Source organism: Antechinus flavipes, chromosome 2, assembly GCF_016432865.1.
Source record: "Antechinus flavipes isolate AdamAnt ecotype Samford, QLD, Australia chromosome 2, AdamAnt_v2, whole genome shotgun sequence".
NCBI lineage: Eukaryota > Metazoa > Chordata > Mammalia > Dasyuromorphia > Dasyuridae > Antechinus > Antechinus flavipes.
This window is the reverse complement of record NC_067399.1, coordinates 600,182,705-600,199,724: the sequence shown is the minus strand read 5'-3', so window position 1 is coordinate 600,199,724 and position 17,020 is coordinate 600,182,705. Positions and strand designations below refer to the sequence as shown.

Here is a 17,020-nt window from a genome sequence, read left to right as displayed (position 1 = left end):
AAAAGATGTATGGGAAGGAAACATAATGGACTATCACAGAGGAAAAATAGAAAAGCTGAGATATAATCTATGTAAGTGGAAGTAACAACCACATTGATAAGAACACACAACCAAATATCAAAGCACAGATTCATAAAAATTCTTTCCAAATACTAATTTTACTTGGAGTAAAAAGAAGTACCAAAGGTGCATAGGACCAATGATTTCATCAACTGAAGAGCTATACCTTAGAAGCTAATACTAAGGAAGCACAGAGAGGTTCAAGGGACTCAAGTTCAGGGAAAAATCAGAGTCAGGATGTGAATCCAGATCTTCACAACTCTAAATTCAGTTCTCTACCTACTACAACGCATTACCTACTGTGACTATGATACAATTAAATTAAAAGAACCTGAACAGAGATCTAAAAACAGAGATCCTATTTTTGCTGAAAATTTTATGTGCTCCCTAGAGAATCAACTAAAAAACTATTAGAAGTAATCCACAACTTTTGCAAAGTTGCAGGATACAAAATAAATCCACATAAATCATCAGCATTCTTATACATCACTAACAAAATCCAACAGTAAGAAATACAAAGAAAAACTCCCATTTAAAATAACTGTTGATAGGATAAAATATTTGGGAATCTATCCTGATCTTCAAGGGAGGGTCAGGAACTATATGAGCAAAACTACAAAACACTTTCCACACAAATAAAGTCAGATCTAAGCAACTGGGAAATTATCAAGCACTCTTGGATAGATCAAGCGAATAAAATAAAGATGACAATTCTACCTAATCTTTTAATTTAGTACTATACCTATCAAACTCCCAAGAAACTATTTTCCTGACCTAGAAAAAATAACAACAAAATTCATCTGGAAGAATAAAAGGTCAAGAACTTCAAGGTAATTAATGAAAAGAAAAGCAAATGAAGTTGGCTTAGCTGTACCAGATCTAAAACTTTATTATAAAGCAGCAGTCATCAAAACGATTTGGTACTGGCTAAGAAATAAAGAAGTTGATCAGCAGAATAGGTTAGGTTCACAGAACACAATAGTTAATGACTATAGCAATCTAGTATTTGACAAATCCAAAGACACCAGCTTTTGGGATAAGAACTCACTATTTGACAAAAACTGCTGGGAAAATTGAAAATTTTATGTGCAACTTAAGTTGAACAAATAACCTCTCTGAAGTATATGCCTGCTTATCTTCAAATGAAAGGGTTGAATAAGATGATCTCTAAAGGCCCCTTTCAGTTTTAAATCTAAATGATCCTATGAACCTATGCTAGGTCCACCAAATTAGGACTGACATATTGCTACTTAGCTCACCAACAAGAACTAGAAAATAGCTTTCTCAGAAATCTGAATTTAAGTCCCCACAGTTAACACGTTTCCCTATGATTTAAAACAAGAAAATATAAAAGGATTCTAAATTTTACCTCCTTTAATTATTATAATTTTTTTAAAATTTCACCCAAAAATGAAATGTTGGAAGACTGATGAGCCCTTAAAGCTCTAGGTGTGCATAAATAATAATATGGGTGTTACGTGATACCTAAGTTTTCACAATTTGTGAATTCATAATGAGATGTGATTGTCTATCACTGAGTATTTAGAGAGTTCCAAAGACCCTATCACATAGGAAAAAAAAAAAAAAAAAAACCTCATTCAACTTAACAAGGTTGATATTTTCAAAAGTTACTTCTAAACAAAACCCTGATAGCTGTTAGATGACTGATGACCAAATGCATGCTCCATTTTAAAAAATTACCTTCAAAGCTGCTGTTCCAGCATACTGTCTGCTTATGGAATCACCATTATTTGCCCACATTATCTGGTAGATTCGATTGCATTTCATTGGCAATGGTTGCTCAGGGGGCATCACACCTAATTTCTTTAGCTAAAGTTTAAAAATACAGTAATTATTAGTTGCAAAGGACCCACAGATTGGCATATATAAAATACAAAGTGCAAACAAAAATAAGTACTTTTAAAGAAAAAAGTTAGCGTTGTTTTTTTTAATATCATAAGAAAAGTAACACTTGGCATGTCAAAGATATGTAAACAAAACACTTGGAATGGCATCATGTAATTTTTTGGCATGAAGATCCACATAATAATATTTCACTTCAACAAATATAAACAGCAGAAACAACAAAATATCAATGTGAAATGAAAAATAAACTGACTACATGACACTTTTATAAATAGTTGGCAAGTTTCAAAATGTCAAAATTTGCATCTTTGAAATTAATATTTATAAAGATGTCACTTTTCTTATATGAGCTGATATTAAGCAAAATGAACAGAACCAGGAGAACATTGTACACAACAACAGCAAGGTTATGTGATTATCAACTATGATAGACTTAGCTCTTCCCAGGAATATAGTTATCTAACACAATTCTAACGGACTTGGGATGGAAAATACTATCCAGAGAAAGAACTGTGGAGACTAAATATAGATCAAAGTATACTAGTTTCATTTTGTTGTTGTTGTTTTTTCTTTTTCATACTTTTCCCCTTTTGTTGTGATTTTTCTTCGTACTACATGACTAACATAGAAATATTTTTAAAATGAGAATACATGTATAATCTATATCAGATTGCTTGCTTTCTTAGGGAAAGGGAAGGGAAAGAGGAAGAAAAAATTTGGAATTCAAAATCTTTCAAAAATGAAGGTTGAAAATGATCTATGCATGTAATTAGACAAAATATTAAGGGAAAAAAGTCACTTTTACTCAGTTTGAATGGATGTTTTTCCATTGCAGTTTTAATAGTTTTTTCTTCTTATACATACTAATTTAATTTATTTAATGCACTGATTTCGTCAACAATCTTTGGACTCAACTAATTAAAAGCCCCTGCCTTTATAAATTAGGAAAACTAAAAGTTAAAAGACTTAAATTCAAGACTAAATTGCAATACAATTATTATATAATTAAAATGCAATACAATTAATTAGGAAAAAATTAATATCAAATTTAAACATACCTGCTGTTCCATGACTACTCTTGCAATAGCAGCTTGTACTACATTTGTACGATCCAAGCAGTCCATGCAGTTAACTCGAAAAATTCCTTCCTGTTTACATATTATCCCTGCTTGATCAACCCTTCAAAAATCCAGAGAAGCTATTTTAGAAAGTGTAATTTTCTGCAAATCTGTCACTTTGTAGCATATTATTTTGTTCTTCTTGATAAAATTGACTGAATTTTAGGTTATTCTAAAGTTTTGAGTGACAAATACCCAAAATATAAATTCTAAAATGCATACTTACATTGGTTTAGTTATAAACAACCAATTTAAGAGTATATGATACCCAACCTAAGCATACAATGAATTGTATCGAGATTTGACATAACTGACTAAAGAAACTTGACTACTAATTAGGTTCAACTCTAACTGCTTCAAGCTATAATTATAAGTTTGAAGAGGAATTCAGTGGTTATCTCATTTCTATTTACTGACTTGAAGAATAATCATTTACATTATTTCAAGTCCAAAGCAACCTAATTTGAACATAAAGATGTTCAAAATATTTAATGTCTTTTTCTTAACAACTGTCCTACAATGAACATGCCTTCAGAACATACATTCTAAATCTTTCATGACATGTTAATTTTCTCTTAATGTTCTATTATTATTCATTTATTTCACTACTATTTATTAAGCAACTATATATAAGCCACTGTCCTAGGCATTTCTCATGAAATAGCTTCAGTAGCCAATGAATATCATTGACCATCATCCTTTTCACTAAAATTTTAAGTTGGTGTCTTTAATATCTTTGTTTTGTTTCTCCATTTGATAAAAAGAAGAAAATATGGATTAAGAAGCAATACTCTTTTAAATCAATTTATTTTCATTAAATAATGTGGACAGACTTAGACACTCAAAAAAGCAATGAGATTTAAACCATTTTTTAAAAATTTATCTAACTTACGACTTTTCTCCCCAAAGCAAAGTAACTAAATTTCTAGGAACATAAAATAAAAAGATGAAAGTTGGGAGATCAAATAACCCCACAGAAGTTATATTTAATGTTAATAGGCAGAAAAAGGCATAAATATTAGAATCTTGTAAAAAAAAGTTAGCTTTGTTAAATAATACCTACCAACACCACTTCATGTCCAGAATAATGTCATGGATGGCATCCGTTAAGGTCTGAACATTCTCAAATTTCATCCCTCGGCTAAAATACATTGGAAAATAGTATTTTTAAATCTCTTTGATAAGTTTTTTAGCATAGTTAATAATAGTATGAAATATGTAAAATACAATGCAAAGGTAATAGAAAAAAATTACATAAACATGTCAGTTTATATGGTTCAATGAAGTATAGCCTTTAAAAGCCCATGAAGAACAATATTAAAACAGAAAAATTGGGTAATTTATCCTTTTCTGACTAGCCCAACATCAACCTATTAAGAGTATAAATTATCTTAGCCAGAGACAGAGGTTCAGAATACAACCTCATCTATACATGTAATAGTACAAAACTGAAGTTGAATTTACAACTATTAAGTATCCTGTTTTATATAGTTTTTTTCAAAGTAAAAGGAAGTGAGTTTTGTTCTGGGTTAGAAGAGGAATAGGTAGTCCAAGGTGATTTTGCACAAAAGGAATTAAAAGGAAATTTTCCCCAAAGTGTAAGGAACAGTACAGAAGGAAAACTCTAGAATCGAAATAGCTAAGGGAAAGTACACACAAAACACATCACCACACACTCCCTCTCCAAACCATTTTAAGGCAAAAAATATACAGAGATATAAAATACATATAAAAATATATACATTTTATATCTATATATATAAAGATCAAATAATGAAAAAAATTAAAATTATGTTTATGTGGAAATCAAATTTTAAATATCTGTCCTAAAACTAAGAAGAAATATGATTTCCATTAAACAGAACTACTTCAGAGTTCAAGAGTGTTAGAACTGAGAATGACCTTGGAAATTGCTTAATCCAATTATTTATAAAAAAGATAACTGCTAGTTAGTGAAACTACCTTTTATCACACAGCCTCTTACATTCCAATGGATCAAAGAACATTTCAAGGATGGCACCTTACCAATGTTCATGAAAGTCAAATGACACATAAGTGAGATTTGGATTGTTGAAAAGCAACACCTGCTTGAGGTAAGCATCTCCAATAATCTTTTCTCTTCCTGCTTGATCTACCAAATTAATGATAACCTGTTAAAGAAAGTAAAAGGGAAGGGAAGGCAAGGCAAGAGATTTCACTAAATCTTTGAAACTCAAGATTATCCCTGTTGAATCTTTTTTTTTTTTTTTTTTCAAGGAACATACTGCAAGAATGGCTTCCTCAGTCATAAATTATCAAATTAATTCATGCTATTAATAACTTGTTTCCTATGGAATTACAAAAATATAGATTCATAAGAATTTGTCACTGGATCACTTACAATGTATAAATAGTCTGGTTGCTGGATTTATAAATAATCTTCAAAATATATTAAGAATGTGGTTTCAATTTCAATGTTCTTTTATTGTTTATGTATATATAAAATACACACATATGAGATAATGGCATCCTTCAGTGTAGAAATGGTTTTTTTGAATAATGAATTATTTTTCCTAAAAAATTACAAATATAACCTGAAAAAATCCTATAAAATAAAACATTTCTAAAAATGAAAAAGTGTGATAACTAGATTTCAAAACCAACCTGTTTTTTGTAAATTTTCAATTGTTCTTCAAAATGTGCTGAGAAATATGCAACTGTTTCCTTTTCACCTACAAAAAAAGGAAAAATACAAAAATTTTTTTACCATGTACATCTAAAACAGAAAGGCATTGAGAACATGTGTATAGCTGTGTGTGTGTGTGTGTGTGTGTGTGTGTGTGTGTGGTGTGTGTGTGTACACACATACACATATTCCCATCTTTAACCATCTACCTTGGGCTATCAGTCAAAAAATATTTAACACTTATGTTACTGTGCAAGGAGCTGGGCATACAAACTCAAGCAAAAAAAAAGACACTTCTGACTTCAAGCAGTTTATATATCCTTCTATTAGGGGACGACAATACCTAAAAGGGAACTGAAAAGTGTATGTCACATGGAGTTGGCAGATACTATAAGTATGGGTACAGTAGCCAAGTTCAAAGAGTCAGAAGCAGAGAGAGGAATGAAGAGGACGGACTGGCTCTTTTCCCAAAATGGAGGATTTGGGAGGAATTCATCAATGAGAAAAGGGACTACAGAGTAGAGGGAGGAAAGTCTCTAGCACACTGCATAGACCTCCATGGAAACTTATGGGAAAAAAATGGACAAAAGTTTCACCAAATGAAAAAAATCACAGATAATTGGAAATCTGTACTAGTGAAAAAATTTAAGGTTTTGTATGTCAGTGTGTCTGTGTGTACATGGTGCATGTTGGAAATTTTACTGTGAAGTTAAAATAGAAGAACTATTTTCTGATGTTCAAAATGAAAAAATTCTGTTCAATTTTAAATATAGTCTACTTTGGTGAGTGTTATCATTTAAAAATATTTCCTCATGATAGAAATATTGTTTGTGTTTACCTTTTATACACTCAAGTAATCAATTAATTCATCTTTCAAGTTGAACAGCAGTTAAAGGTCATCATAAAAAGCTCTCTTCATCTAATGCATGCTTCAACTAATTATCACTTAGGAATTTAAGTTAAAAGATTAACATGCAAATCTGTGACTGTTCTTTTGATAAAGAACATATCACGGAGACAGCTAGATGGTATAGTGGATAGAGCACCAGCCCTGAAATCAGGAGGACCTGAGTTCAAATCTGGTCTCAGACACTTAACACTTTCTAGCTGTGTGACCTAGGTCAAGTCACTTAATCCCAATTGCCTCAGCAAAAACATATTTATATATACACACACACACATATATATATATATCATATTGTTTATCTATACAATTTGACATAATACAATGATTTTCTTGTTTAATTCAGCAATTTGAAAGCTCATATTCCAAAGTCTCAATTTTTTTCCATATGCTTTCAAATAATATTGTTAACAGAGCACATAGATAATTGACCCATTTACTTTTGTCTAGCCGTGGTCGTGGATTGTACCGATATCCAACCTGGCTCCAAAAAACAGGAATAGAACCTCGTGTCTGAATAAATGACAGTGTGTGATTATGAACATGAATTAACTGCTCAGTTTCTACAAAATTTGCAACATTTCCATCTTTATCAACTCCTCTTCGTTTATATCGCATCCCTGTAAAATGACAAAAGAAAAAGAAAAAAAAATTGCAAATAATTTATTACATGGAAGCTATTCTACTTTACTCAAACATTCCTCTAAGCCAGAAGTTCTTGGCCTTTTTTGTGTCACTGAGTCCTGTCTTAGTCTGGGGAAGCCCCTTCTCATCATGATGGAAACCCTGAAAATGACAGACCCATAGATCTCAGGATAAGAATTTCTACTTTAACCCATCTTCTCCCCCTTTCATTATAGTTTCACTGACACCTTAGACATTACACAGGATTCCTCTCTTATAATTATAACCAGATTACCCAAAAGTATATCTGAAAGGCAAATTCAGTTTTCTCTGATTTTGTTTTTTAATATTAGAGGAAATTAGGTTCCTCCTTCAATTTCTTATTCCTTTGTACCTATCACATTCTACCTGTATACCTGTGTGCATATGCATGTAAGACTATAAGTACTGTTTTGCTGTAAGTATAGTTTTGCTATAGGTTTAGCACCTATAATACAGTACTTTACACACTTTAAACACTTAGGCAAATAAACATTTGTTGAAGTTCTACTATGATTAAAACATAATCAATTGCTTAGAAGCACTAACATTTGTTTTGCAAATATACAAACCAATTTACTTTCCTGTAGTTTACTTATTTGTTTATCTACAAATAATAATAATAATAAAAACACTATTGGCCATATCTTTTAAATTACTATTATAAAGTTTTCATTAAAAAATATATCTTTTCTCCTTTCTTTTTTCTCCTCCTATTCCCCAATCACTAATTCATATTTATTCCTTAGTTTCAAATGATTGGAACTTCTAATCACGTCTAAGAATCTCCTCAAATCAAACCAATTCTAACAGAGAAAAGTTCAGCAGTGTTTTTAAGCAAAGGGATATTTCTATGCTTGATCCATCAAGGCAGCAATACAATGAAGATCTTCCAGACATTGGTTCTAATCTTGTCCTTTGCCCTTTCAACTCTTTATGATCACCTTCATGTTTAGTAATTCAGAAGACTTTGTGCTTACCAGCTCTGTGCCGACTTCGGCGTGAAATGAGAGCCACAAGAAATCGAGGATAAATATCATCTACACAAGAGGACTCTTGAGGAGGAGTATCTGGGCTGCTTTTTTCTTCATCAGATGATTCGTTATAGTTGACCACAAGTTCTTCAATCTGCACAAAACCTTGGATGATTGGGATAATCCAAAAATCCACTTCAGAAGTCTGCAAAAAACATGCATACTCCTCTATTTCTATCCTACACAAATCAAATTGTACTGAAATCAAAACCACATTAAGTTGCATTATTTTATTCCAGTAGAGTTATTCAGCAGAAACCTTCCATTTAATTCAATATACATTTATTCATTACCTTCTAGGTACTGAGCAGATCAAAACAAAAATGGAAAAGGAGCTTATAGTCTACTGGGAAATACAGTATGTAATATAATAAAATAAATAAAACTAAGACAACTTAAGAGATCGAGACTAAAAAAAAAGCTTTCTATAGAAGCATAAGAGCTAAGCTTTGAAGAAAGCTAATGATTCTGGGATGATAGTGAGGAAAGAGTGAGTTCTAAGCAGACAAACTAACAAGAGAGGAAATATCCAATTTGGAGAGTATATTAAGCAGGCCAATCTGACAAGAATCAAAAAAAGATAGAAATGAACATAAAATATGTCTGGAAAGGGAGGATGGAATCATCTTGGGCAAGATGTTAAACTCTTAGTTCAGGAGTTGGTATTTTACAAGCAAACAGAGTCACAGAAGATTTCTAAAGAGGAGACTACCATAATCAGATCCAAGTTTTAAGGAGACTGGGCAACCGTGTTGAGACTGGAGCATAAATGGAAAAACCTAGTTAAGACAATAAGTAGTTTGGATCTGAAATGCAGTGGTGACCACATAAGCAGAGAGAAAAGAACAGACACAAGATATGTGACAGGGACAGAGAGTCAACCTGATAACTGATTGGCTATGGGAGATTAGAGAAAAGGCAGAGACAAGGATTATAGTCAAACCCCTCCACTACAACAAAGTTTAACAACCATGTGATAAATGTTGAGTTTGAGAGGCTGATGAGATATCCCAAGAGAAATGTTAGACAGGCAGCTGGCAGTGAAGGAGAACCAGAGTTGTGAAGAGGTTTTGAGCAGTCATCTGAAATAGAAATTACTGAAACCAATCAAAGATAATAAGTATAAAAAGAAAATTCAGGACATTTATGGGTCAGGAGGTGGGACAAATATGATGACCCTACAAAGGGAAGTAAAAAGAAACAGTCATTTGGTTATAAGAGAACTAGGAGCTGCAGATTCACAGAGGCTAGAAAGAAAAGGATATCCAGAAAAAAAAGTTTAATAAAGAGTGTCAAAATACTGCAGAGGGAAAAATTCTTTTGTTCAATCACTGAGTTTTTTGTTTGGAGGAAAAGAGAAAGAGTTAAACATAACATTTAATTTTTTAAAGTTTCCCCAAGTAGAGAAACTCCCTTGATAAAATCAGATCAGCATTTGTTCTACAACTGTCATAGAGAACTGTCTAGGTCACCAAGGGGGTAATTGACTCAATTGTGGTAGAGGTTAAGGCTTTTTTTCTTGTTTTTGTGTAGATTATGACAATGACAACCATTATTAATAGCTGACTACTCTGTAAAGAATAAGTAACTTAAACGAGATTTTAAATTCAACATGTCCTAAAACTTCAGTGAAATTTTGAACCAATTCTGCAGAAATGTGCTAGTTTCGCAATTTTTGAAATAAATATGAAAGTTCAATATATTCACAATTAATTTTAAAAAGGCTTGAGTTTCACACCTTTGAAAGAAAAAAGAATGCTCTCTTATTTAAACCAGTTCAAGTACTGAACAACCAAAAGTCTGACCTTATCTTAAATAATTAAAATGCCTAATTAGGAAATCAAAAATAATTAAAAAGAATTAATTTTCTTAAAGGAAATTTTTAAATTAAGATTTAATAATTGAATGGAATAAATACATAATAGAGGGAAGTTAGAGGGCACAAAGAACTCAGTATCAGACTTTGAAATCTGAAAGATGCAAGTTCAAATCCTACTTCAAACATTTATGAACACTCATGCTGGGCAAGTTACTTAACCTTTTCTGCTTCAGTTTCCTCATCTGTAAAATTAAGACCCTAATTGTAAGAATTAAATGAAATAGTTATAAAGAGCTTGGCAAACCTTAAAGCACTAGAAAAATGCTAGTTGTTAACAATCACAAAATTATTTAAATGTCCACTAGAAACTTTTTCTTAACTCTACTGTCCTTGACTCCACCCCTACTTACCAATACCAACAACTCTTTTTAGTCTAGCCATAACACAAACCTTTTACAAATATTAAAAAAAATTACTAGCTTTAACATTTGATTGAAAAGCAACTCAAATGGAAACACAAAAATATTTTGTTGACTTTTTAATCACAGGCAGTGTGTCAAGGTACACAGAGAACTGTCCTTAAAGTCAGAAATGTTGGCTCAGAACTGCCTCTGATTATATGTAACCTTTGGCAACCCACCTAACCTTTTGGTGGCTTAAGAATACACATTGCAGGGAAGGTGTCAATCTACACTGGCAGAAGGAATTTCAATATCAAGGTCTAGTCCCTATCCTTGCTAACAAAATACACTAGAATATTTTTTTTTTAAACTGCATCCTGAGTATTAGTGCCCATGGTGTCTGGGAAGGTAATGAGTTAAATGATTTAACCTACATTATATCCAAATGCATTGTACATAAGAAGAAATGACTAATATAATTCATATATTGTAAAAGATAAATTAAGTAGATACAATGACAAAACCTGGTAAAGTAAAAATAAATGGAATAATTCTGGAAGGCCTACCTTCCAGCCACTAGCCAGCAGAACCCCAAAGAAAATAAAGGAAAAGCAAAATGTCTTACGTATACAAAAATATTTATTTTTTGTGATGGTTGAGAACTAAAAATTAAGAGGGTACTTATCAACTGGGAAACAATGAAATAAAATGTAAATGTAGTAGAATACAATTGTGCTATAAAAAATAATGAAGAGGAAGACTTCAGAGAAACCTACAAATATCAAAATGAATTAACTGTTGTAAAATAAAGTGAGCAGAATCAGGATAACAATTTATAACAACACTGTAAAAATGAACAATTTTGAAATACATAAGCTTTCTGATAAATAACAAACATAATGATCAAACATGATTCTGGCATGATGATAAGAATGCTATCCATGTCCTGATTAGGGAGTAGACAAAAATGTAAAATGAGACACATTTTTATATAAAGATACATTTATGTACATACACTTTATATGACTATACATATTTATTATTATACTATATTTATTATTATTTTTTATTATGATATACATATTTTTTTTTTCCCACAAGGAAGGAGAAGGTGGTCTGCCAAGAAGCACTTAAGTGCCAGGCCCTGGGCTAAACACTGAGGAATACAAAAAAAGGCAAAAAAAATCCCTGCTCTCAAGGAGCTCATATTCTAATGGAGCAGACCACGCGAAAACCTTTAATTTAGGATAAGTTGAAGGTATCAGAAAAAGCATTAAGATTAAGAAGGGCTGGAAATGGGCTTGCAGAAGATGCAACTTTAGCTTATACCCAAAGGAAACCGATTAAGCCAGGAGGGAGAGATGAAGAAGGAAAGAATTCCAGGCTTGGGGACAGCTAGTGAAAATGCTTCCAGGTATGAGTCAGTGTCAAGTGCAAGGAACAGCAAGGAGGCCACTGTCACTAGATCAAAGTGTGTGGGGAGAAATAAAGTCTAAAAAGAATAGAAAGGGAGGAAGAAAGAAAAATAAAACCTATGCTTGAAAATTGAGGAGTGGAAGAAGACTCAAAAAAAAAATTAAAAACATTAAATTATATTGCTAGTCAATAGGGAATAGCACAAAAGTGATATGAGAATATCTCAAAAAAAGAAAACCAGAAAGATTTAAGACACATAACAAGCGTTCAATTATTGGTCATAACATTCAATAATTATCTCTGAAATCAATTATAATGTTTCTATATTTTTCATTCCTAAAACATTTTAGAATGAATTTCAGATTTATGTTTTTTATTTTTTTTCTGAAGCAATTGGGGATAAATGACTTTCCCAGGGTTACAAAGCTAGGAAGTGTTAAGTGTCTGAAACCAGATTTGAACTCAGTTCCTCTTGACTTCAGGGCTGGTGTTCTATCCACTGTGCCACCCTGCTGCCCCCAGATTTATATTTTTGATCAAATTAATTATGAGAAAATTTACAAGAAATCTAGAAAACATTTCGAGAAAAGATGATGTGGGACTTATGATTATTCCAGGAAATCAATTATATCTTTTATTCTATATTACTTGTTATCATATATCATTTACTTTTCTCATCTGAAATCTGATTTCATAACAATGATTTAAACAAACAAAAATTAAATCTGTACAAGAATAAGAAGCTGTTTTCCTTTCTTAGAAGTCCACCATTGTCCTCTAGTTCCGAAGCATTCTTTTTCCAGCATTAGACAGAACAAGAGGAAAAGAACAGAAGCACTGATCTAAAAGGGACCTTTTAAAAAGAGCATGTGGCCAGCTACATGTTTTTCCTCACAAAAGAAAAACCAGGCTCAGCATTCCTACTTTATACAAACAACAAATATCTTTTTCAACAACTGTGTGACCTCTTGTCTCCCACAGTTATCAAATATTCATATTACACTGCCTCTTCCAGTTCCATGCCATGAGAACTATTATAGGAATGTTGTAGCAAAATCTTCTTGCTATTTCATAAGCAAACATTTTGATAGCATCAAAGTAATTCAAATACTTCAAGAGGTATAATGGCAGTACAATAAAGAGAACACCCCCCCACACACACATTTTTTTTCTCAAATAATTTTGGGAATGACAGAGCTTATTTTTTAGGAAATAATTACTCACACCAATCTCGATTAGATCTTTTAGCATATATTTATTCCAAAAAAATCTCTCATCGACCTAGAAAAAGCACAAAGAAAAAAAAGTTCAGGGATCACTTCTCCTCGGTTTATAATTCAAAAATGAGACAGTTTCACAAAATTGATATTTTTAAAGTATAACCCTGATATAACAAGAACTCAAGATGCAAAATCAGGAAAGGTCTAGCTTCAAATTCTAACTCTGTACCTGACCAGCCTCTGGGACCATGTCTACACGGGGATATTGCTACTTGTGGTATACAGCTCATAGAGAAGTTGTTAGAATGCATTGAGATACTATATACAAAATATGTAGTGGCTGGCACTACACAATATCAATTATTACTACTGTTATTATTGTTGTAATCAGGAGTGGGTACTTACGTTTTGCCAAAGTGGTAAGTTTTTGTTCTCACAAATACTTTGCCTTTGCACTGAGTTGGTCAAGTCATAAGTTAAACTATAATAAAAGGATTCTGAATCCATGAACATTTTTAATAACTCTTCCAGTAATCTCTTTTCTAATTTCTCCTTCTCTTTACTCTCCTTCACCTACAAAGCAAAATGAAGTAGAATTTTTATCCAGCATTTATAATTTAAAAAAAAAAAAGAGGCAGCCTGGCATAGGCAATGAAAGGTGGCCTTGGAACCATCAAGACTCCAGGTCAATTACTGCCCCTGACATACTTGCAGGGTAACCCTGGGCAAAGCATGTAATCTCTAAGTACAACCTCTAAGACAATTCTCAAAGGCTTTATAGATTTGCAGAGAAGTGTCAATCTGCATCGGAAGAATGAAATTTTCTCATGTGAAAGTTATACCAATAAAACAACAGTTCCAGTGCCTATTCTACTTATAGAAAAGAATTATTAAAAAATGTTTAAATAGAACAAATCTATTTTTGAACATAATTGCATTAAATTACCTTATAATATAAATCAAGTCAAAACTAATGACAAAACCTAAACAAATTGAAGCAACTCCTTACCTTCTTTTTATTGGGAACAGATACATTTGATTTAATATGAGTAAAGGTCTTAAGTAGAAACTTTGAGTCATCAGGAGATTGTGTAATCTTCTCTGGCTTGTTAATTCCAAAATGGTGCTTCTTACAAAGCTGAATGATTAAAAATAAAATTCATTATTTATGATGAATATTTAAATCAATAGTTAAAATAAACTAAGATTCCTAGTGAATTCTGATGCCCAAATTTTAAAGGATTAGCAAGGAGACTAACTGAACACAGACTTTGAAATTCAGTGATTGCAAAACAGAAAATAATAATAAACTAATTTATTTGTTAATTAATATTTTTCAATTTCACTGTGAATTTCCATTTTATGAATTTCAACTCATAATGTCATTAATACAAGCATTCTCTTCATCAGGAACTGCAAGCTACTGAATGTCATTCTAGTTATCATTTTCATTTGATTCTAGTATTTTCATCTATTTTTTAAAATCATATAAATATATTAAGTAAATAAATTCCCAGATATTTGACAGTTTGTGTCATTGTAAATGAAGTTTCCTATTTTAAAAATATTTTGTTCATTCTCTAGTATGGAAAAATATGAGCTCCTTTACTTCACATATCCATCAGTTGCAAATATTGTTATTACCTTTACAACCCTTCCAGCTACTCACACACCTATCCATAGTTTAAGCCCTCATTCCTTTCACCTTATTGCAAAAATCTTCTAATTTGCAAAGTGTATAATTATACATATATATACAAATGTGTATAATATATATGTATATAGTAGTATTTCTATTTATCCTATATATATTTTTCCCTTTAAATTTTTTTTTAATTTTAAAGTTTTTTATTTTGAAAACATAGACATAACAAGAGAATTATTCGGTTCCGCTCACATATATTATATCTACAATATACTATAACATATTTAACATGTATAAGACTGCTTGCCATGGCGGGGAGGGGGAGGGTGAAGGGAAGGAAGGGAAAAGTCAGAACAGAAGTGAGTGCAAGGGATAATGTAAAAAATTATGCAGGCATATGTTCTGTCAAAAAAAAGTTACAATAAAAAAAAAACAAAGAAAACATATGCATAGTTTCAATTTTTTCTCCCTCCCTTTCCCCTACTTTCCTCCCTAAATGGCAAACAATCCAATATATGTTAAACATTATGCTGCACATACTTTTATGTGTACTTATCATGGTTCCCATTGTAACATAAGCTCATTCTGAGGAGGGCTGGATCATTTTGTATGTCTGTGTCTCCAGCATCTAGCACACCACCTGGTACATTGAAGTGCTTAATATAAACTTACTGAATGATTTCCGAACTCATTTGTTTCATCTTTTATTACTGAGCCATCTGGATCTTAATACCTGATAGAATTTAAGCACTTTGAGGACAAGAGCCATTTCACATTTATCTGTGTTTATCTTAGCCTGCTCTGTACACAGTGGTGGTTTTTTTTTAAAGCTGTTTGATGTACACAATGACTTAATGAACTCTTTATATTCAATGTTAACCTTGCTAGCATCTTTTTTCTGACTCACTGCAGCTGCTGGCCTTTCAAATACCATATCAAGCAAAAACAGTCTATGACTATTTCTACACATACATTCTAGTTTGGTGCCTATTTTAGTTTAGGAATTACAGTTAGGGTTAAAAAAAGATTAATGCTAGAAGACAAGCAGATCAAATACTTTTTACAATTGTAGGAAGAAAATATATTTTTTCCCAGAATAAACTTTTTTTTAATAATAGTTTTTTATTTTCAAAATATATGCAGATAGTTTTCAACATTCACCTTTGCAAAATCTTGTGTTCCAAATTTTCCCCTCCCCTAGAAAGCAAGTAATCCAATATAGTTTAAATGTGTGGAGGTCTTCTAAACATATTTCCATATTTATCATGTTGCAAGAGAAAAATCAGAACAAAAAGTGGGAAAATGAGAAAGAAAAAAAAGCAAGCAAACAACAAAAAAGGTGAAATTAACTATGTTGTGATCTATAATCAATCCCCCTAGTCTCCTCTCTGGATGAGGATGGCTCTTGCCATCACAAGTCTATTGGCATTGGCCTGAATCACCTCTCTGTTGAAAAGAGCCATGTCCTCCAGAAATGATCATTACATAATCTTGTTGCTGTGTACAATGTTCTCTTAGTTTTATTCACTTCATTTAGCATCAGTTCATGTAACTCTAAGAAATATATTCTTTACTAAATAAAACAGAGACAATTACAAAAGATAAAAAAAGTTAAGCTTGATTCCTGGAGTCAGGAAGATCTGAGTTCAAATCCAACCTCAGACACTAGTTTTTTTTTTTTTTTTTTTTTAATAACTTTTTATTGATAGAACTCATGCCAGGGTAATTTTTTACAGCATTATCCCTTGCATTCACTTCTGTTCCGATTTTTCCCCTCCCTCCCTCCACCCCCTCCCCCAGATGCCAAGCAGTCCTTTACATGTTGAATAGGTTACAGTATATCCTGGATACAATATATGTTTGCAGAACCAAACAGTTTTCTTGTTGCACAGGGAGAATTGAATTCAGAAGGTATAAATAATCCGGGAAGAAAAACAAAAATGCAAGCAGTTTATATTCATCTCCCAGTGTTCTTTCTTTGGGTGAAGCTACTTCTGTCCATCCTTGATCAATTGAAACTGAGTTAGATCTCTTTGTCAGACACTAGTTTTGTAATTCAGGGCAAGTCATTTAATCTTTGTCTGCCTCAAATGTTTTCTCCACTGTAAAAGGGCCTAACTACATGAATGGTTGTGCAGATCAAATGAGATAGTTATTTAAAAAAAAAAAAAAACAACTCTATACACAAATGAGTTTTAGTCTTATTGTT

The 17,020-nt window shown here is 31.9% G+C and overlaps 1 protein-coding gene across 2 annotated transcripts in view; it reads right to left on the bottom strand.

Annotated features, from left to right (window-relative positions):
• The window catches only part of INPP5F (inositol polyphosphate-5-phosphatase F), a 99,146-nt gene that overhangs the window by 15,014 nt on the left and 67,112 nt on the right, over positions 1–17,020 (bottom strand). For both annotated transcript variants that reach the window (XM_051981546.1, XM_051981548.1), the window contains exons 4-13: positions 14,176–14,304; positions 13,572–13,739; positions 13,171–13,227; positions 8,257–8,455; positions 7,054–7,233; positions 5,688–5,755; positions 5,070–5,194; positions 4,108–4,185; positions 2,985–3,105; positions 1,762–1,890 (exon numbers count right to left, since the gene is read on the bottom strand). In XM_051981546.1, coding sequence (XP_051837506.1) covers positions 1,762–1,890; positions 2,985–3,105; positions 4,108–4,185; positions 5,070–5,194; positions 5,688–5,755; positions 7,054–7,233; positions 8,257–8,455; positions 13,171–13,227; positions 13,572–13,739; positions 14,176–14,304 — 1,254 coding nt within the window. The remainder of the gene's footprint in view (positions 1–1,761; positions 1,891–2,984; positions 3,106–4,107; positions 4,186–5,069; positions 5,195–5,687; positions 5,756–7,053; positions 7,234–8,256; positions 8,456–13,170; positions 13,228–13,571; positions 13,740–14,175; positions 14,305–17,020) is intronic.